Source organism: Malus sylvestris, chromosome 11 (assembly GCF_916048215.2).
Source record: "Malus sylvestris chromosome 11, drMalSylv7.2, whole genome shotgun sequence".
Classification (NCBI taxonomy): domain Eukaryota; kingdom Viridiplantae; phylum Streptophyta; class Magnoliopsida; order Rosales; family Rosaceae; genus Malus; species Malus sylvestris.
Genome location: NC_062270.1, coordinates 25,847,693 through 25,870,861, shown reverse-complemented (window position 1 = coordinate 25,870,861; position 23,169 = coordinate 25,847,693). Strand labels below are relative to the sequence as shown.

Genomic DNA, 23,169 nt, shown 5'->3' with positions numbered 1-23,169 from the left:
TCAATCATGGCTGAGAATTATGCTTAGGGACGTACTGCGTCGGGATGAACTCAACTTTTCCTTTTCTCTTGTGCTTGGGTAGATGAGCATTTACCATACTTACTGTCGTCGGAGGGAAAGATCAACGTTAATGATCATTTAAGGTTTCTTGGGAAATTTGAGTTTTCCATTGTCGATCTAGCTTTGGATGGCGTCGCGAAATACAACACAATTATTTGTCGTATGCTTGTTTGAGTTGTGGTATTTGGAAAACGTCTTTCCTTTCAAATCTTCGGCCTTAGGAATATTATTCCATGGCCAAAGCTTGACAATTTTTGCAAGTAACAACTGGTCGAAAATAGTGTCGGCCTTGGTAATGTCAAAAGTGTAGACCTTTGACGTTTTAACTATGGCTTCCACAGAGGCCGAGCAAGTTTTGACATCTTTGGAATTAACATGAGCTAATGCTTTGCATACGTATAATTTGTTAATTACTATCTCGGCCGCATCTATATTGGCATATTAGGACACTACGCCTTCGGCCGATGCATAACTTACCGTTGGGTTTTTGTAGATTGTTCTTCGGGTTGGGGATTTCAAGATTTTCTCTTCTCGGAGCAAATAATCATATTGCTCGACATGTTGAGCTAGTTCGTATATATCTCGGAAGTCTGCCCCCTAGAATTTCTTTTTGTACTCCACATCCAAGCCATTCAGGGCAAGCCTAACAAACTCAACTTCAATGAAGGGTATTCGGCACCAATTTCTGGCCAATTTAAACCTTGTAAGATATTCCATTGGTGACTTGTTGGATGATTGAACCATCCTGGCTAAAGAAGAAACTGACATTTCTATCCTTGGCCAATATAATTGCTTATGAAATTTCTTAACTAATTCCTCCCAACTTTGGATGAAGTTGGGTGGGAGGTTGATGTACCATGTGAACACTGAGCCAGTTAACGAGAAATTGAATAGTCGTATTTTATGAAAATCACTGTTAACATCTCCACATTGAGCAGTGAATCGAGCCACGTGTTGTATTGAGGATAAGGATGATTCTCTGGTGAAAAGGCTAAAGTCTGGAATCTTAAATCCCTTAGGATATTCGAACCTTTCTACAAAGGCTGGATATAAGTGAATGAATTTTGGGAACTTCGACCCCTTTTTTAAAGCCGAATCAATCATTCTCTGGACTTTGACCATGTCAACAGGCGCCGTTTCTACTCATTGGTTGATTCTGACCAATTTGCTGCTTGGTTCACCATTTTTTTCTAAGTCAATCATTTTAGGCCGAGCAAATCCTGTATCGACCTATATCGCTGGCAAAGGATTATTCTTTTGATATGAGGTTGGTTGGGTCTATCGACTAGTCCAATTTTGTGGACTTTATTAACTAGAACTTCGAACAATCTGTTATGCACAGCGCTATTATCATGCATCTTTTCAAGTATGCTTTTGACCTATCGGCTGAACATTTGCTTGAATTGCTGAGATTGTTCTTCAAATTGTCGTTGGCGAAAAGATCTAAATTGTGGACCAGAGGCCTCATCATCGTCATCATCACAATCCTCCACTAGTTCTTTAACAAAAACGTCTTTTGTCATTTTGGTGGGGATTTCTACATCACGAGTCTGACCGAGATTAATTTCCTTTTCTTGGCGTGTTGTACTTGTGGCTTCAGTTGTTACGGCAGCATAAGGATTATGTGCATGTGACAAGCCATCTTGCCATGGGTTTTGGACTGTATATGGAAGATTAGTCGTTGACTTACCTATAACTATTTTCTTTTTTATTGACCATGTTTCAATGGTTATGAACTTTGTAGCTTTAGCACTAGGTCCCGCCGAGTAATTAATAAGCTAACTACGTCCTTCAGTTGTGTGTAGGGCGTGCCAACTCGTCAGCCTAGTTCGGCCGGGGAGTAAAATATGTTGATGTGGCATTGGGCGCGCTGTTGACTTCTTGATCTTACGATAAAGCCTGGAAACAAGGTTGCTAGTTTTACGAAGTTTAATTTCAAATTCGGCTTTCAATGTGCCGAATGTAGTAACCTGATAACACCTCACTTCGCCGAAAAGGCTGATGAGATGACCTCTACCAACAAGGACTCTGAAATCCTTGTTGACCAGGACTTGGATAAATAACCAGTCGGCCTCGAAGTAGTGCTGTCTATCCAAACTGAAGGTGTTCATTGGTCGACTGATTCTACAGCTCCAGTGTTGTCTATCCAAACAAAAGATGTTGCCGGCTATCTTCACAGTGATGTCTATCCAAACTGAAGATGTGTTGGCAAGAAGAAAAGGGGAGAGGAAAAAATCTCAGGATTGTTGAAAAGCTTGCGCAGGGCAATTTGTGTGTTGATTTGAAGAGGCCTTAAATGATGCACTCCCCTTTTTATTTATAGCAGTGAAACCTTTTATGGCTAAACTAGAAATTTACTTGGATTATAACTCATCAACCCAATATTATCAGGTTTGGGCCAATCCTAACCCCTATAGGACTTTGAAACAAGCTCCTTAATGAACCAGATTCATCCCATAATTCTAAGCATCCTTAGCTTTAAGACTTCTTGTTGCACTAGGGTTTGACTACCTCACCCTTATCTAAACCAATCCTCTTCGTAATAGGATTCGGCCAACCTTGATTGGACAACCCATGACAAGATTCTAGATGAATGTTACAGGACCGAGAATGACTCTAAGCTCGGCCCAAAATATTATTTTGAGCCCAAACATTACTATAAATAAATGCATTATGAAGTGAGAAATCACACCATAGAATTTTCTAACTCTCTCTTATCTCTATGTCCGCCTCTGGCCCTCCCCATCTCTTTTCCATCAATAAAATAGCCCTACAACAAATATGGTTTTTTTTTTCATTTTAAATTTGCATCTCTCCATTAAAGATGCTTTAAATGGTCATGTGCAAACCACGCCTCAATGAATAACCAAATTAATATGTTAGTCAAGTCAATTTTAGTTTGACCCCAATTTCTTTTAATTATTATTAATAAAGTAAGATGAATGGTTCGAAATTATTATAATAATTTAAGAGATGAGAGTTTTGAACTCGGAATGCAAAGGTGAAACCCAACTTTTTATCTACTAGAATAGTGGACCACATACAATTTGAGTTTGACCACATGCACACAAATTTCATAACGAATTACATAATATACAATCTCAATTCACTTTCGAAATTGCCGATAGATAGAATTAGGTAAATGACTCGATAATAAGTAGCTTGAACCATGTTAACCTACATATTGTCTCATTGGTGTGATAACTATTTTGCATCGTCAACTGATTAAAATTGGACAACTCGAGCCTAATTAATTAGAGTTGACACATATTCTTTTGGAGTTGAGTTTGCTTCATTAAATATTTGTCTGGTTCCAATTTTATCGGATGTCTTCAAATGGACAAATAGATTTAACCATAAATATTTGTTTAAAACATAAAAATCAAGATTTAACCATAAAACATAAAATTGTTAGTAGCATTTTAAAAATCTAATTGTGCCCAAAGACTGACATGCATTGCTGACGAAAAAAAAAAATACTTTAATTTTTTATTTTTTTTAAACAAACGATATTATTCACACTAAGGGGTGGTGGACTTGGCCTTATAATGGATCAGCAATAATATGATTCAAATTCGTCTTTAACAAGAATCAAACCTAAGATCCCTCGCTGACAAATGAAGAAAAATATCACTAAACCGTAATATACAAAGGCATCTCAACTCCTCCTAACTACCATCGTGAGATTTACCAACTCCAAAAATCAAATCCAAATCATACCGTGTGGATACGGGCCTGAAATTTTTTCATAACTACCAGGCTACCCCGTGATTGTCACAACAAAGCCAAGTTGGATCTCTGCATCTCTTCCCTTCAGAAGTAGTAGGGCTGCCACACGCGTCCAACCAATTTATCAAGAACCGCAGACGCATTTGACCATGCAAAAATGCGAAACCGAAATAAAAACACGCAATTCCGTCCAGGTTCGATGTAACATCAACCAGGTATCGAACTCTGATTTCGCATTTCTGTCAGATAAACTCCACGCGCACCAATCCTCCGCGTCACAGTCCCCAAAACAGAAACGTTCCCGTGGTAGGCGCGTGAATTAAAAATTAAGAAGAAAAAACCCTCTTTTCCGCCCGCTCTACACCGCTCAATTCCACTACGCAACTCAGCAGCTTATATCTCTCTCTCTCCTCTCTAACTCTTAAACCCTCTCGAAGCGCCGTCGTTTTGATTGGTATGACGACGACGACGACGTTTGGAGCTACGAACACAGCGGTGCTGGGGGAGCCCAAGGTGCAGATTGGGAGGTACCACGGGCTGCGCTCAGCAAACTCGCTTTGCCTCACCAGAAGCCGACAAGTGCCTCTCTCTTCCGTTTCTTCCTCTTCGCTCATTCGAGCCGTCGCTACGGTGCGTTTTCAAACGTCTGATCCTCCTCTCTATTTTGTTAGACATCTGTTTGGTTGCTCAGAAAATTCGAGAAAGATGATAAATTAATGTGCTTTTTGAGAGAGAGATTGAGCCAAAATGTGCTTTGGTTCAACTGTTTGGCCGATTGGAGATCTTATTTTGTCTCTTTTAGTTTTTATTTGAATTTAATTTTGTAAATTTCTGCAGCCGCCGCCGCCGCCACTGTCAAAATGTTTTACCGAGTTTATCGAACATGGATTAATGTGAATTATTCAATTAACCTAGAAAAGTTGAAGCATTTTTTTTGGCTATTTTATGCTTAATTTTTACAATAATTCTTTTATCATAATTGAGATGCAGTGCATCAAATCTTCATAAAATGCCTAATTTTGTTGAGTTTCATCAATTGGTTGGGATAAATGAGTTAGAAACATCAGGGCTCCGAGGGGCCTCGGTGATCGGAAAATGTGGAACGAATTTTAGTTAGATTGCTTATCGTTAGTTGTTTGTAGGAAATGTGCTTGTTTTCATAGGTTCTGTGTTTTGCAGCCTCCAAAGGCCGAGACTGCAACTGAGACGAAGCGGAGTAAGGTTGAAATATTCAAAGAACAGAGCAACTTCATAAGATACCCTCTTAATGAAGAGATTTTGACGGATGCCCCGAACATTAATGAGGCTGCTACGCAACTCATTAAGTTCCACGGGAGCTATCAACAATATAACCGAGATGAACGTGGTGGAAGGTCCTACTCCTTCATGCTTCGTACCAAGAACCCTTGTGGGAAAGTGTCAAACCAATTATACTTGACCATGGATGATCTTGCTGATCAGTTTGGAATTGGTACTCTTCGTTTGACCACAAGGCAGACATTTCAGCTCCATGGGGTTCTGAAAAAGGATCTAAAGACTGTAATGAGTAGCATCATTAGAAGCATGGGTTCAACTCTTGGTGCCTGTGGTGATCTTAACAGAAACGTTCTTGCTCCTCCTGCTCCAATACAAAGAAAGGATTACCTTTGCGCACAGCAGACTGCTGAGAACATTGCAGCATTGCTGACTCCACAGTCTGGATTTTACTACGATGTTTGGGTGGATGGAGAAAAGTTCCTGACTGCAGAATCTCCTGAAGTAACAAAGGCCCGCAATGATAATTCTCATGGAACAAACTTCCCTGATTCACCTGAGCCCATTTATGGAACTCAGTTCTTGCCCAGGAAGTTTAAAGTTGCAGTTACAGTGCCAACAGACAACTCGGTGGATATTCTCACAAATGATATTGGTGTTGTGGTTGTTTCTGATGATAGCGGGGAGCCTCAAGGGTTTAACCTATATGTAAGACGAAGTTATGCACTAACATTTATATGTGAGCTCATTTTCTCCACAAGCAAGATTTCTGATTATTTTCTCTGCAGGTTGGTGGTGGTATGGGAAGGACACACAGGATGGAATCCACTTTTCCCCGTCTGGCTGAGCCATTGGGTTATGTCCCCAAAGAGGATATCCTATATGCCATTAAGGCTATAGTTGTTACACAACGTGAAAATGGGAGAAGAGATGATCGTAGGTATAGTAGGATGAAATATTTGATCAGCTCGTGGGGGATTGAAAAGTTCAGAAGTGTAGTGGAACAATACTACGGAAAGAAATTTGAGCCTTTCCGTGAGTTGCCGGAGTGGGAATTCAAAAGTCATTTGGGATGGCACAAGCAGGTTCGTTCTGTTGGTCTTCACATATAGAATTGAATGTCTTTGATTCTGTCTTAAGTTTCAAATTGCAAAGCGCTATGTCATCACTATTTATCTTTGTTTGATAGGGTGATGGCAGTTATTATTGTGGGCTTCATGTTGATAATGGTCGGATTGGGGGAGTTATGAAGCAGGCATTAAGAGAGGTTATAGAAAAGTATAATTTGAGTATAAGGCTCACACCAAACCAGAATATCATATTGTGTGATATTCGCAGTGCATGGAAGCGTCCCATCACCACAGTTCTTGCAAAGGCCGGTCTGCTGGTAAGATATTTTTTTATTTTTAAATTATTTTTACTCCCTCTTCAGTGGACATCAATATGAACTTGTCTGCTGCATACTCCTACCGGGTATTCACTGCCTATTCTATGAATCAACAATAACTTGAACCTTATCAACCCGGTATGATGGATTGTCTTATTCACCTGTTATTATGTTGTCTATCTGGAAATGTTTGGAATATGTTGTGTCTATTATATGAAAGTTTCATACATTATGAATTTTTATAAATTGGGTTCATACTAACCAGTTACAATTGTGGCAGCATCCTAGGTTTGTAGACCCCCTCAACCTAACTGCCATGGCATGCCCAGCCTTCCCACTATGCCCACTGGCAATAACTGAAGCTGAACGAGGTATACCTGACATTCTTAAGCGGGTTCGAGCAGTATTTGAGAAGGTATTACCATAATAACAAGCACATTTCACAAAGCACCAACAAAAGGTGGAAAATCAAGATCATTTATTGATAACGAATTAGATTGCATGTGATAAATTTTTCTTTTGAATTTCAGGTTGGTCTGAAGTACAATGAATCAGTAGTTATAAGGATTACTGGATGCCCTAATGGGTGTGCTAGGCCATACATGGCTGAACTTGGACTAGTTGGTGATGGTCCAAATAGCTATCAGGTAATTCAAATTCTGGCACATCCGTTGCAATATTGATCGTGCTCAAATCCAGATTATCAAGAAAGCAACTGAGCGTTTATTCATTTCTCTGTTTGTGTTCAAATAGATCTGGCTTGGAGGAACATCCAATCAAACCTCACTCGCAAAATCCTTCATGAACAAGGTCAAGGTTCAAGACCTTGAAAAGGTTTTCGAACCTTTGTTCTATTACTGGAAACGTAAACGACAATCTAAAGAGTCATTTGGCAACTTCACAAACCGCTTGGTAAGTTATAAATTAGATTATAAATTATATGTAGGCCTTCGAAGGATTAAGAAGGTGGTTTAATCTCAAATACCGTGTTAAGAAAATATGTTGGTCATTCTAATTGGTATATTGTTATCAGGGATTTGAGAAACTTCAAGAGTTGGTTGACAAATGGGAAGGTCCAGAGGCATCACCAACACGTTACAACTTGAAACTTTTTGCTGATAAGGAAACGTATGAAGCTGTGGATGAACTTGCAAAGCTGCAGAATAAGAATGCTCACCAGTTAGCGATGGAAGTTATTCGCAATTTTGTTGCTTCCCAGCACAATGGGAAAAGCCAATGAGTTTGCCACGAAAATTGTGTTGCAGTCTTTTATGCTGCCGGGCAAAGTTGCCAAGGCGAATGATGGACAATGTCCCTGATTCTCTCTCCAAGCTGCTACTCGAAATGGGGGCTGGATTTGGTACTATTTTGTATCGAAGTTTTGTGTCTTGTGATTTTTTTTGGACCCTGAGTTGTAAAATTAGCTTGGATTTGTGTTTCCTGTATTCGGGCTAAAGTCCTGTTCCTTAATTATTGTTATGGTTTAATAAAATCTCGGTTTTCGGCTGTTTAGATTGTTCGCATGTTTTCAACTGATTCTCTCAATCCGAAACAAAAAAAGAAGTTAGAATGTATATTATGTGAAGCTGTTCAACAACGGAGGATCGCAGTTGGTTCTTGACTTACACTTTTTTTTTTTTTTTTTTGGACATACCTGGACCTGTAAAATACGTACCTAGCGGGGTTGTATATCATTGCTCTCTCTCTCTCTCTCTTATCACGTAAAGAGTCATATAAACCCATGGCAAGAAAATTTAACTCAATATGTTCGATCCAGACAAGCCGGACTAGGTGTTTAGATTCCATAGATTGCTGCTGCGGTTTGCAATTTGACTGGTGTTGCCGCGTCGGTCCTTTTGGCGAGGAGTGGTGGTGGTATAGGTTTCTGAAAGGAGTCTCTGCTCACTAGTATGTAGCAACTAGCAAGTACCACACGACCAAGGGCCTTGCAGCATCCTCGGTGTAAGATGTCCATTCTTTCATCAATATTGTTGATAATATATCCCAATATGTTTTGTTGACTACACTGCTAAAACATCATATCAATGACATATTGCTAGAACGAATGTTTGTTTCATAGTTGGACTACAAAATTACCAACTAAAATACGAAGCTCTGCCATAATGCTAGAGCCATAATCATGCCACATGAGGATTGCATGCTGTTCAAGAAAGGTAATATGTTTGCTGGTTTGTACTTATATGCAGGTTCTCTTTTCGTTTGCTATTATTGATATTATATATTGATAACATGTTGGTACATTTTGCTAGTTACAATGTTATTGACACATTATCGATGACATAGTAGAACTTTGTTCTACAGTTGGACTATAGAAATCATCACTTTTCCAATACCTAAAGTAGTGAATTTGATTCCAGAATCTTTATGTGCCGCATGTTGTTTTTTAATACAAAAGCCCTTGGTTCAAATGCGTTTTAAACCACTTGAGCTACCAGACCCTTTGCTCTCTCCGCACAGTTAACAACATAGAAAATTTAGAAAAATAAAATGTGACATAAACATGTAATATGAGAAGAGGGAAGAAGGCAGATCTGTCCCAAGAAAATTACAAGAGCATCATACAAAGTTGTAGAACGATTATAATACAACCACCACGAGTGACTGAATCAAAGCAAATGAAAGTACGTAGTGGTTTACTCAGTTGCGACAGATACGAGCAGTTGGCATGGTGACACAAACAGGAGCATACTTCTCCTTTGCCTCTTTGCTCCCCCTCTTAGGCTCATCCGCCAAAGCAGCCTTGGCAAGAGAGCACGCCGCCACAGCCGCAGCCGCAAAAATCAAGTCCCTCCTCCCGCTGCTGCTGCTGCTCTCTTCTTTCTTTGTTTCTCCCTCTGGGGCTCTGGCGGCGGCCTTGGCTACGACGAGGCTCCGGCGGCTGGAAGTTGAAGGTTTGGCGATGGTTGAGGCTGAGCCTGCTGTCAGGAATGAGGCGGCTGTCATGGTCATGGATGCCATCTCTGCAGATGTTGTTATCTTTGGAGTTTTTGCCGCTCTCTCGTTCTATCTGACTTGCAGTATGAGTGAAGTGGAATCTCGCAGCTAGTTTAAAGTCCAAAGTGGCATGAGTATGTGCTTCTTGGAAGAACATCATCCACTTCCTTATCGACATAAATATTATGGCCAACGAGTTGTTGCCACGTGTCTTGGTTTTATCTTTTTTGGGAACTCTTGGTTGTGGGTTCCTTTGCGGCTAAACAAAAAGGTTGACCCAGTCGAATTCTCAATTTTTAGGACCGCTAATATTAGAGATGTCAAATTTTTAAATTAAATTTTGTATGCCAAATAATGTGGATATTGATAATTGAATTATTATTTAAATATTGATTAACTTGCTTATATCTTTGATGACACATAAGTTAATTTTCAAATTTGGTTTAAAATTTTGGTCTACTTGATCATCATTTTAGGATAATCCACTAAATCCACACTTGATATGTGATGCAAACAAGTAGGAAAGCAACTAGTCCCCCTAGTTTTGTTTGATTTACGGATTTTAATGTGAAACACACACATTATTTTTATTTTATATGTATTAGTAGATATAAGATAAATCAAAAACTGAAAATAATAATAATTTTGTTATAACGTGTGAAAGTCATTTTTCTTTTCTAATACCTATGTTAACAAATGAAAGTAAAAAATCAAAATAATTTCACTACCAAGTTCTTGAAAGTAAACATGTCATTATGGCCTCGTTTGGTATATCGGACTGTACTAGCTATTTCAATTGTATAGACTAATATGTACATTGGAATGGAGATGAGGATGCAAGCAATAGTGAGCAACGAGCCAACTATTTTATCCCAAGCTTTTGTGGTGTATTACTTATCCTATGTAGAGCGTACTAAAGCAAACAAACCAACTTTTGCGGGTTGTTATCTGACACATGAAAAGAGGCCTAACAGTTATAGATTTCATTGGAGTGGAAAATATATGGTAAATATTGCAAACTATGATATTATAGCACGTTTAGAATTCATATATATATCTAGTACTCGCATTAGGTTAAATCTCAACCATAACCTAACCGTATTAACCAATATGATGATGGAGATGTAGAAATACATTTTAACAATGACAGACTAACTAGGCTAAGTTTAGGTCCTCGAAGAAGTGTTGATTCTCTTAGGCAAAACCTTTGCAAAACAAATTCCTTTAGGAAGTCAACACCTAAACAAGCTCTTATGAGCAAAACCATGAAAGGACTATCCTAGAAGGCCTTAGAAAAACTCAGGAACAAGTGCATTACCTTTTCTATAAGATCGAAAATATTGGAGCCACAACTCTTTCTAAGAACTCTAGGAATCTATCCTTACAATCTATCCTTGCAACCAGAATTTACATGGGACGATGTTGAATCTAACATCTGTGTAATAACAAAATTTGAACCAGATAGGGACTTTATTGAGAAAGATTATCTCAGTGAAGAGAATATTCTAAAAATGAATGGCTATAAAAAGCCTACACCCTAGGAAGAAGAGCTTCCTTGAAGAAACTTCACTATACTTTCATGATAGAAAAATGGATTAATACAAGATTTTTCCCTTAGTATGAATAGTATGCCAAGAAGTACAACTTTCCTAAATACATTCAATGTATAAGTACTTTAGAAAATCCATTTAAGACTTATACAACAAAAGAAGGAAAAGAAGAAAAGGCAATACATCCACCAGAAAAATCTATCTAGATCAATTCTAAATGAAGAATTGCCTCTCCTTATAGGGAAGTTCCTGATGGAGAGCAAGAAGCCTCTAAAAAATATGGAGTTGTTGCTGTGATACAGCAACTTAATTATACTAACCTGTTTCTTCAATCTTTAGGACGACAAGCCTCTATAATAGAGAATTCATTAAAGACAAATGATTCTCTAAAGTCTAGAATTTGGAACCCTAGAAAACCAAGAACATCGTCAAATTATTTTGAAGGAAAGAAGAAGATTGATTAACTAATGTTTAAACCAACTCCCGAATTTAAAGATTACAAGCTAGGAAATGATGATAATTTTATCGATGATTAGGCTAAAAGGTTAAGCTCAATAAAATTATTAGAACCAAGTGTCTCAGTTATTACTAAAACCCAAATTGCTAATTTACAAGAGCAATTTCACAAGTCAACCTTAAACCCACAAGTAAATAGGATAAGACAAGGACATAAGGTTACAACCTATCTTGAAGAACTATTATCCTAGGCCAACCCCTATAGATTTCCAATTTGAAGATAACCATATGGGTGAAAAGGGTCAATATGATGGGAGATCAATTGTTGAATGGAACATTGACGGACAAACAAGTTACCAAGTCGTCAATACTATGATACACATGATGATGTTCTTGTCCGTTAGTAAACTACAAGAAATTTCTGATAGTGCCATTGCATAGGCAATAATAACAGGATTTATAAGTCAACTGCATGGATGGTGGGATTTCCACCTAAGAAAAGAAGCGAAGAGATAAATCCTTACTACCACAAAAGTAGGAGAAATTAATGGACAGATAGTAGCCTAAGAAGATGCGATGAATACCTAATTATATACCATTACTCTACATTTCGTTGGTTCTACTAAGCTGCTACAAGACAGGTGTAGAGAACTCCTAATGAACTTAAAATGCCCAACTTTGTCTCATTTTAGGTGGTATAAAGATGTTTTCTATGCCAAGGTCTTTCTTAGATCCGACTGTAATGCTGATTTCTGGAAAAAAAAAAAAAGTTTCTTTCTGGATTACCTCCTCTGTTTGCTGAAAAGGTGCGCAGTCAGATAAGAGAAAAATTTGGAGGAGTTATACCTTATGATCAGTATACCTATAAAGAACTAACCTCGGAAATATGTGTTGAGGGACTAGCATTTTGTAATGATATCAAGTTGAAAAGGCAACTTGATAAGCAAAGAGCTTTAGGAACAAGGGAAATGGGAGATTTCTGTGAACAATTCGTCTTTGGACCTAAAGGTCAATCTTGTTCCAAGAAACCCTTTTGAAAAAACAAAAAAAATCCCAGAAAATACTAGGAAGAAAATCCCCATAAATCAAAACCTTATAGGACATTTCACAAGCGAAAATTCCACTCTTGCAAACAAAAAAGGGGGAGAGAATGATCAGATAAAAAACCTCTTGTTTACTACAAGTGTGGAAAAGTTGGACATATGAGATCTCAGTGCCAAATGAAAGAAAAAATAAATAATCTCAACCTATAAATTTGTCTGAATCTGAAGAAAGCGAGAATAGAGTTGCAGTTCTTGAAGATGAAGAGTTGTTTACATCATCAACAGATGAAAGCAACACGAAGTCAGAAAATGAATGTGCTTGCAAATTAAATCTTTGTGTGATCACCAAAGAATAAAGTCTGATTATAGACTTGATAAATAGGCTAGAAGACCCTTTAGAGAAAAAAGAAGTTTTAGAAAAATATTTGGATCTGGCAAAAGAAAAGGAAATGCCTGAGCCAAGTGGGAGATAGCCAATCAAAGCCTATAGCTTCAAAACAATCGTTGATTGAATAGCTGAGAAAATAACTAAGAAAGAACCCACATCATCATGAAATTAATATTACAAAAGAAGAAATTAAGGGATTAAAACATAGAGTTCAAGTCCTTAAACTTTACCAGTTCTCGCCTGAATAAGAGGTTCGGAGTAGAAGCAACGTGACTAAAACTGAAAGCAAGTTTCAACATCTGATGGACGACATTACAAAAAGAAATAAAGATAAGCCACTAGAGGATGAACCAGTATTGCAACTTGCTGATCCAAATAACAGTATCTCAAGCCTGAAGTATGTTAGTAGCATCGACAAGGTAATTTCTCAAAAGTGGTACTCTACAATTACCTTTGTTATTTACAAAAGTTTTATGTTTTCGATCGAAACACTCATTGATTTGGGAGCAGATCTAAATTGTATAAATGAAAAGGTAGTACCCACAAAGTACTTTTTAAAAACTTCTCAGGGTCTGCGAAGTGCAACTAGTGTCAGATGCGGCGGTCATTCAAGATGAGATTTGTTTTGAAACCCCTTTTGTAATTTAATTCATTGCCTGATTTCTTAACTCGTGAATTTTTTGCAAGGCACCTCAATGGAAGAAGGAGCAAGATCTAGCCATCGCTAGAAAGGGCTTTACCTTGATCCAGAGAGGTTCTCCTTCGTCCTCCCAAAATCCAAACCCAATCTCATATGCTCTCCTTCATAACAAAGGTAAGGAGAAGGTTGTAGCTGACAATCCTTTTAGATGCACCATGGCGATTCCTCTAATGAACATAGAGCATTTCGATGTACTGTTATCTCCAAGACAAGTTGGTGAAAAATACCACCGAGATCATATCCGTTTATTTCTCAAGCCAAGATATTGGTACGAAAGACTTTTGATAGAGACCGAATCAGTCGATGTTATTCACATATACAGAAGTGAGATGAACAACATGATTGCATTTTAAAAATCACGATTCTGAAAGTTATATCTCTAGAAGAAAAGGGAAATAGCCCCTATCATCTACGTCTACACTCCAGCCCTGATATGAGTCTAAGGGGATACAATTTCTGGGATTACCAGAAAGCTTGGGATGTAGTGTTTTGTTTTCAAAACATCCACTATTCCCACACTTGGTTCATCCAATTTCATTTTAGATCTCTGATAGAGTTTCATAACTGGTTTAGAACATGGTTCATTGTTTGGGGGTCCAAATTTGGATTATTTGCCCCAAATAATTGTTGATTCTTTTCTAGATAATTTTAGTATAGAAAATGTTGATTATCATGATAAAAGGAAATTGTTTCTCTAGTTCATGATGTTTTATGAACTCCCATGGATCCTGAAATTGGACTATGGTTCTGTGGTCGATGATGGTGCTTGAGATTTCATTCCCCAGCTTGAAAGACGGCTCTTTATCCGTTGGTGGGACAAGTTTCACTTGGACCATCTTAAGCCAGATGTTTTCAAGGCCAGAAGAATCTTGCCTGATAGGCAGTGCGCTATTGAACCTTCGTATTCCACCCCTGAATCATCATCATCATCAAAGACTGAAAAACTTAAGTATTTAAACAAGTCCAACCTATCTTGTTCGAAGAAAGATCTAAGAGAAAAGGTTCTCAAAATTCTTGAGCTAAACGGCCTAGATGACGAAGAGATGAAATTTGAAGACGCATCATCTTAACATCGTATGGATGAAGACTATGGAGATGATAATGAGGAGGACTGCTATGGCATTTGTCTTCCTATCCGTCCAAAGAAATAAAGCATGAAATGCTTTTCTCTGAATAAAGAAAAGATAAGATACTTGCTGTCTAAAATCTAGACGCCAGTCTTTATTCCTTTTGTAAATAATTGTCCTTTGGTTCCTGTAGCTGTTGTTAGCGTGTGCCTTTTCAAGAATCTTTCTGATGCTCCATGTGAAGCCAAGTCAGTGTCATTGCAAAAAGTGAAGATGCCGCTCATTATTGTGGGCTGCTTTTTTATGCTCCGCTGGATGTACTACACCTAGCATTTAAGTTTGCCTTTAATTTTTCTATTTATAGAGCCTTCAAGCTTAGTTGTTTGTACGCCGAAAATACTTTCACTTTGTAAACTATATGATTAAGTGTCTGAGTGTTGTCTCTCTTTCCAACTTTGGTGCTATCTTGTAACATTGAAGTTAAAGATTAATAAAATAATGTGAGTTTGCTTCTCTACTTTATGCTTATTTTATCATTTTTTATTATCGCCTATACTTATCCTTTACTTTATCTTTGTTAGGCGTTCACAGAGCCTGCCTAAACCCACCTAGGTTGCAACTCTCATTTAGACAGAAAATCGATAAGTTTCATTTTGCATTCTATTTTTTCAATAAAATGTAAGTGACTTGTTAAATACTTAGATGAACACTCATTATATGCTTGTTTCCCATGTTTTCAATATGTTCTAGTATTTATAATCTATATGTCATTTTATTTTGCAATTTATATTTAGAATTACGTGTCTTTTAAGTATAATATGCACTTATTATACAATATATAATACTTTACTTATCATATGCACTTATTTTACACACACACACACACACACACACACATATATATATATAGTTTTTGAATATTTTAAAACTTTTTGCAATTTGTTGTTCTTTCTTAATATTTTGTATATGCATATATATTATAAGTATATGATGTTACCATAAAAACGATGAACAAAATAGATCCAAAACTAACAATACAAACATAAATTGATTACAAAAACATAATATTAGCAAATAACTTTGAAAAAAAAAATTAACTTTGAAAAATCAAAATATTTATTATCAAAAAAGGAGTGTGACTCTAATGTTACATATCATTTGATAATATGTGTCTTAAACATTAGATTTATTTTCCACAATTGTTTTGACTTTCTATTGTCGATCTTAGCCATTCATTTTCTGTATCCTTCAAAGTTGCGTAGAATTGAAAAAAAAATCCAGCTATACGTTCAACACTTTGAAAATTTTTAAATCAGAAATTATAAATTCTCAAAATCTCTAAATACATTCCAATTTTCATTCTAATTTTTTAGGAATATTCGGATTCAAAATTTAATATCAAGTCTTCTCTCCTTAACATCCAATCTCAATCAACATATTTTTTAGAAAATGAGGAGAGAGAGAACGAGGGGAAGTGGAAAAGTTTTTGTTTTCGGTTTATTTATTATTATTATTATATATATATATATTAAAGCTATTTTAACATAAGTGAGATTTCAATAAAAAACAATAAAATTTGATTATGTGAAATAACATTATTGCCCATCATTTTTTTGTGTGATACAAGACTAATTTATCTTTTAGTTGACAAAATTTTTTTTATTAATTAGTAGAGATAAGGCCGTGTAGGCGACCTTGTCTTTCACTCTTGGCCATCAAGCTTGTAAGGCCCCCAGAACATAGCAAGAACAAGTATGGGGAAGGGGGATTACAAGTTTGATCGCCGTACTAGTTTATACCTTGTCAGAGGCCACGGGACGGGAGCTTAAACCTTGCGGGAGGCCACGGAACGAGAGGGTGTTGACTAACGTCTGGAGACGCCACTAGTAAGGAGTACAGACTCGTAACATCATGATGAAATCAATCCAACTCCGAGCGAAACCAAGCTTTCTCCATCATTAATCTCAGAAAACCTCATCATACGCTTTGCTCACGTCGAGTTTGAGATCAAAGTAGCCCCGTTTCCCACCACGGTGGTGGTGCAAGTAGCGGCTTGAAGTAGCAGCAGCCAATTCCCACGGGGGACAAAGGCACCCTGTTGCTAGGAAACAATCGATGGTAAAACTCCCTTCAACCTGTTGACAATTACTTCAGCAGCTACTTGTTGGACGGAGTCGCCGCATAAGGAAACAATTACTCATCGTAAACAACAGCACAAGGTTTACTAGGCAAATCAACACATAAATCCAAAAATTTCAGCAAGGTTTCAGCAAGGTAACAAGATTGAATCCCGACATAGATCAAAATTAATGCAAAAGAAAGACAAATTATAAACGATAATAGTTCTTAAGACAAAAAAGACAACATATAATGTCTTCAAACCTAGAAACCTCGAAACCAAGATTTCATCTTAAAGTAACGCTAGGATCGCTCGAACTAGGCTTCTACTTTCTCGGCATCTTCAATAAGAAGGGGCTTAGTTGGCTTTCCCAGAAGGTCCGTGAACTCCTGGAATGGAGATTTGGTGAAGCGTGTCTCTTTCCAGAACTCAGGTGTCAAGAAACCATAAGTCTTCAGGAGGCAATCAAAAGTGGCCTGCGATAATTGAAAGAACACTGATTAGATATCATGCACATAATATGAAATTAAACAATCACTTCAACCAGCCTTGTCAACACATCAAAAAAATTGGGTTTGTACCGAAGGAAACAGCAAATTACGAATTAGCAGAGTACAAAGGAATCAGCTATGTACCATTACTCATGATGACACTCGGTTTTCAAGTTCAAGGGGTTTAATTATTCTAATACTAAATCATTGATCTCTGCACCATTTGAAAACATTAATTCGGCATCACGAGGTCATCACGTACAAGCAAGTAACATCCTCTATATTAATGACTCACAACATGGTATTGACTAGTCCAATCAATAGTTCATTCAAAACACAGATTAAACATGCAAAAGCTTGGTAGCCGGGCATTGAATTTCATGTTATCTCATTCATACATAATGTATGCAATCGAATAAAAGATATCCTCCAAAACACATTCAAACCATCAATAAATCACTTCGCTAAATGTATTGCGGGAAGTGTTTCACCAAAGATTTTCAAGTTTTAAAAACAAAGCAATCCACATTTTAAACAATACAAATAGTTGCAACGGGCCGAGATTGCAAATCTTCACAAGTACAACTTTACGGGTATAAACAGCCGACACCCCTCAACAAACCTAATTCTCAGATCAAGAGCTCTTTGTCAACCATTTGAAAAAAAAACAGTGTCCAACATTTCCAATTAGCGCTATGATAAACAATATCAAATAAATAATTGAACACAGTTTGTATCAAATAAATAATCCAAAGTTTCAAAAGAAATATACCTTGACGAAATTGCCAAGGGTCTTGGTGGAGCCACGGGATGAAGTGAAGACATCATCAATACCAGCAAACTGCAACACCTTCTTGGGCACACGGGCAGCCACAATCCCAGAACCACGGGGGGCGGGCACCATTCTGACCGTGACCGACCCACACTTCCCGGTCACCTTACACGGCACCGTATGGGGCTTCCCAATCTTGTTGCCCCAGTAACCTCTCCTCACCGGAATCACAGACAGCTTAGCCAATATAATGGCGCCGCGAATCGCAGTGGCCACCTCCTTGCTGCACTTCACGCCGAGCCCTACGTGCCCGTTGGTGTCTCCCACCACCACAAAGGCCTTGAACCGGGTTCGCTGACCGGCCCGGGTCTGCTTCTGGACCGGCATAATCTTCATGACCTCATCCTTGAGACTTCCAGGGGTGACGAGAGTGTCGATGATCTGGTGCTCCTTGATGGGAAGGGAGTGGAGGTAGATCTGCTCCAGGCTGCGGATCTTGCCTTCCTTCACGAGGCGGCCGAGTTTGGTCACTGGGACCCACTTCTCTTCCTCTTCGCGGCGCCCTGGTCGGCGTCCGCGTCCGCGTCCACCACGGTCACCGCGTCCACCGCGGTCACCGAACCCGCGACCGAATCCGCCACGGCCTCTCTCAGCTGGTCTTTCTGCCATGATTGAGGGTTTTGGGTTGTGAGAATTGAGGGGGAGGGGAGAGGAGAGTAAGCAGACGGCTGGAGTGAGGGTCTGGAGTTGCGGAGAAATTGTATCTTTGTTTAAATAGATGCTAGGGTTAGGGTTTTGCGGGTTTGTAGACAGAATTCTTGGTCTGCTAGAGCGGCCCTTGGGCTATGTTATCGGAATGGATCCGTTTTTCCATTTCTGGTTGAAACAATGGCCCACTGCCCATTACTAAACAAAAACCCAACTAGCTTAAGGGTCACTTTTTTTTTTTTTTTTGTCTAAAAAGAATGGCCCTTGGGCCAGTTGGGTTTTTGTTTAGTTATGGGCCGTGGGCCATTGTTTCAACCAGAAATGGAACAATGGATCCATTCCCGATAACATAACGCAATCGGGTTATGGAATTTGAGTGAGCATGAATCGGAAAAAACATCACTATTAGGTATCGTTTGGTATGCAGACAGGACCGGACGGAACGGAATGGGACGGAATAGGATGGAACGGAACGGAACGGAACGGAGAGGGAGCAAAGATACCCTCGGATGGAAACAAGGAGGAAGAAGAAGGAGACGGAGAGGTTATAATTTTGTGTTCAACGGATGTGGAACGAGTCGTTTTAGGGGGGTGAGGCGGAACGAAAATTTACCCAAATTTCATCCTGTGGAACAGCACATTCCACCCGTTTTAGGCACACCAAATGTGGGACGGAACGTCTCGTCCCACTCCGTTCTGTTCAGTCTCACGTACCAAACGGTACCTTAAGGAATGTTTACTTAACAGAAATGGAAATGGAAATGTAAATGAATTGAAAAACTTAACAATAAAAGTAAGGAAAGATAATCAGAACAACTGATCCCTTCCCTTAGTTGATATGATCCTTGAGATTTGTAAATATATTAATCCCATAAATTTTTGGATATTTTAAAATTCTTTTTTTTTATTTTTTTTTTATTTTTAAGATTTGATCAATTGAATGAATCTCATTGTGAGGCTAAATTCATTTTCTCTCCTTTAGTGTAAATAACATCATTTGTTAAAAAAAAAAGAAGGTACAAATGGAAGGAGTGCAATTAAACAGGCATCGATAAAAACCTTACAAAGGATTTCAACCTGATCAAAAGGAAAAAGAGCATCATACACCAAAATATTACATAGTTATACTATCCTCCAGAGAAGGTCTAAGATTACAATTTTTAATTTAAAAAATGATAAAGATGACATGGAATATAGTAATACTAAAATGCTAAGGTGTAGAAAGTCAAAGAATTTTAATCAACAAAATTGAAAAACAATAAAATTTCAATCTACCAATTAAATTGGCTAGAAACTAGAACCAAAATGACTCCTTATTTTTCATACGAGTTATTTGGTAGGCCATGGTCTAAACGAGTTGGGTTAGCGAGTTTTTTTTTTTTTTTTTTTTTTTACTGTACCTGTAAGGTTTTTCTCAAGTTATTTGTACGTGAGGTTTATTTTTTCACATATATATTCACACACTAGGCTCAGAGTTATTTTCTTCCACCTACCTCGGATCCAGATAGTGACATTAACTCTCCTCTATTATTTTATTCCGCTCGATTGAACAAATAAACAAATAAATAAAAAAGATAGAGTTATTTTCTTCCACCTACCCAGGATCGGGACAGTGAAATTAACTCTCCTCCATTATTTTATTCCGCTCGATTGAATACTAAACAAATAAATAAAAAAGATAGAAAGAAAAAAAAAAAATAGTGAAAATGACCACCAAAAGAAAGAAAGCTTGTCCATTATCCGACAGTAATAAGATGGAATGTGAACTTATAAACTCCTTGATGTCGATCAATTATTTTGTACATTGGGTTGACAAATGGTTTTGCTCTTTATTGAGATGCAAAAATTGACGGAGTTAACGGCAAGGCCAGTTATGCGATAGTATACGCGGTGGAATTGAAGAAATTTAGGGTTTATTTGTTTGCAAGTTCATACATTATTGCTACAATTAAGTATGTTACAACCCGTCCATAATTTTTTTTTTAAATGTGAAACGATCAAAATGCCCCTTGAGGGTATGTGTCGACTTTCATTGACTTAATGCTCAGGACACGCGTGACATATTAATAATTAGTATATTCTGACAACACTCGTTATTATGAATGACTGATCATAAGCGTAGCGAAAATTAGAACTAAAAGAAAGATTTTACGAAACTTGTATAAATCATTTTATTTAAAGTAGTAGAAAAGATAATTGCACTAGATATAAAATATTAATGATAGAATAAAATAAGAAAAAGAAAGAGGAAAAGGGGAGAAGGGGGGAAGGATCGGGAAGAAAGGAAAGAAGGGAAAAGGGGAGGGGGGAGAACAATTTCTTCTTCTTTCGCCTCCTTCACTCACAGGATCCCTTTCAAACTATTTACATCATAATTTCCTCATAAGATAACGAAATCACATGAGGTCAGAAGCTATAGCTTCGTAACGAAGCCGTCTTCAATCTTACGATACCCACAAGCCACCCTTTGAAAACCATTGTATAAAGAAAACAAGGTCGAAACATATTGACGTGTTCCGGCGACTTTTCTCTGATTTCGGGCAATCCCGATGGAATCTGGCCTCGACCCAAGTGAAAATAATGATTCTCCCTCGTGGGCTCTCCTCTAGCGTAAGTATTTTCCCAAGGTTTTAACTTTTGTTGCGGGGTCAATTCATGGTTTCGAATTTTAATTCGATATTTTGTATGCATATTTGAGATGATGCTTGTTGTATTGTTTAGGAGTTGAATCGGAACTGGGTAGTCATGATCGGTTGCATATATAGGGAAGAACATTGAAATCCTAACCTCAATTCGGTTCTCTTTAGAAATTTAAGGGTTGGGTTTCTTTTATAAGTATTAATGTTATTCCATAATCAAGGCCATATACATTTAAATGTTTTGTATGCCATATTTGTCCTACCCATGAAGAACATTGCTGAATTTGTATGTGTTGTAGCCTAGATTTGTGTAGATAATTAGAGTCCTAAAACTGATGAGTGGTTCTATATTTTTCCATGGCATTGTTAGATGTTAATGCTAAATACTTGATTGGACAATGCTATTACTAGAGGAGTATATGACTCTTGGTTTTGGTATTGATTTATTGGTGGTTCATTATTTCATTCTTTCAGCGGATGAAGAGCTTAAGACTGCTAAGAATTTATATTTTTATTTTGAGGCCCTTGAATAAATCGTTTGGTTTTCTATGTTAATTATTAAGAATCATCGATATGGTTTGGCTGGTGTACTAGTTACGAATAATTATTTGAATGTTATAGTTTAGGGATTGCATGCTATTCTATGGCCTAGTTCCTTGATATCAAACATTATACCCATTCTCTAATTGAATATAACTATTGTTTGTACAATACTTGACCAATCCCGAAACTACTTAGCACCGGTCAACGTTATTTCGTCAAGGACCTAGAAGAGTTTCCCTTCAACCAGGAGGCCAATCACAGCGTGACACGTGTCAACATCAGAAGCCAATCATAGCGCGACACGTGTCAACATCAGAAGCTAATCACAACACGACACGTGTCAATGTCAGAATGAAAATAGAAACTCTCTTCTATAAATAGAGATCATTCTCTCACAATATTTCCTAATGTCATTTGTACTAAATCATTCACTTGTACTCACTAAAGGAGAGCTTGAACCAATGTACTTGTGTGAACCCTTCACAATTAATGAGAACTCCTTTACTCCGTGGACGTAGCCAATCTGGGTGAACCACGTATATCTTGTGGTTGCTTCCCTGTCTCTATCCATTTACATACTTATCCACACTAGTGACCAGAGCAATCTAGCGAAGGTCACAAACTTAACACTTTCTGTTGTACCAAAGTCCTCACTGATTTTGTGCATCAACATTTGGCGCCGTATGTGGGAACGACACTTATTCCCACTATCTTCAGCTTTGTTAAGGTGGTTTCCACCATTCATACACTTTCTTTTGACCAGGCATCCCTCTCCAACATGGGGAGCGAAGGAAGCCACAGCACGCAGAATGACACCCCTCTTGCACTTGGTGTAAGGCAACGAAAGAAGGAAGGAAAGAGGGTTGCTCTTCAAGCTAAAGTCGATGAGTTAGAAGCTTAGAACAACAAGATAGCAATGAAGAATGAGGTTCTCCAGGAGCAGTATGAGAAGCTCTTTGAGATGCTCCACGAAACTAGGCGTACTCAAACACGCGAGCTCGTTACCCCTGTGGTTATCAACCATCATCTGGGTACCCCCCCAACACGGAGGGTCACCTTCATTCGACATGGGTATCCCTGATGAGGAGCGAGCTAATCATCAAAACATTGATCAACATGCGACTTCTCTCAACCCAGCTGCTTCGACCCGAAGTAGGAGAAGTGGAGGAAGACACATCCTTACAAAAGAAGTGGAAGGATCGAAAGCCGTCTTTCGCGACTGTCAAGATTTCCTAAAGTAACATCGAGACAATCCCATCCATGTAAGCTCGAAGATCAATGACCTAAGGGTCTCTGAAAGACTCGGTC

At 38.1% G+C, this 23,169-nt stretch overlaps 3 protein-coding genes and 1 long non-coding RNA gene across 4 annotated transcripts; 2 read left to right on the top strand and 2 right to left on the bottom strand.

The window, feature by feature from the left end:
- The first annotated feature begins 4,131 nt into the window (after positions 1–4,131).
- On the top strand, positions 4,132–7,942 carry LOC126589386 (sulfite reductase [ferredoxin], chloroplastic-like). Its single transcript, XM_050254665.1, has 8 exons — positions 4,132–4,419; positions 4,969–5,751; positions 5,832–6,128; positions 6,233–6,430; positions 6,711–6,845; positions 6,961–7,077; positions 7,184–7,342; positions 7,464–7,942. Exons 1-8 carry the CDS (start codon positions 4,246–4,248, stop codon positions 7,668–7,670), a joined length of 2,070 nt encoding a protein of 689 aa, XP_050110622.1. The 5' UTR covers positions 4,132–4,245; the 3' UTR covers positions 7,671–7,942.
- Positions 7,943–8,924: 982 nt separating this feature from the next.
- On the bottom strand, positions 8,925–9,538 carry LOC126589388 (photosystem II 5 kDa protein, chloroplastic-like). The gene has a single exon (XM_050254666.1). The coding sequence runs from the start codon at positions 9,407–9,409 to the stop codon at positions 9,089–9,091; it is 321 nt and encodes a 106-aa protein (XP_050110623.1). The 5' UTR covers positions 9,410–9,538; the 3' UTR covers positions 8,925–9,088.
- A 3,965-nt stretch (positions 9,539–13,503) lies between these two features.
- Positions 13,504–15,376, top strand: LOC126589705 (uncharacterized). The gene is made up of 2 exons (XR_007611901.1): positions 13,504–15,089; positions 15,171–15,376. It is a non-coding gene; the product is annotated as an uncharacterized LOC126589705 (long non-coding RNA).
- A 1,433-nt stretch (positions 15,377–16,809) lies between these two features.
- On the bottom strand, positions 16,810–18,734 carry LOC126589704 (40S ribosomal protein S2-4-like). The gene is made up of 2 exons (XM_050255083.1): positions 17,972–18,734; positions 16,810–17,184 (listed from the first exon to the last, which is right to left on the bottom strand). The coding sequence occupies exons 1-2, from the start codon at positions 18,638–18,640 to the stop codon at positions 17,026–17,028; spliced, it is 828 nt and encodes a 275-aa protein (XP_050111040.1). The 5' UTR covers positions 18,641–18,734; the 3' UTR covers positions 16,810–17,025.
- Between the last annotated feature and the right edge of the window lie 4,435 nt (positions 18,735–23,169).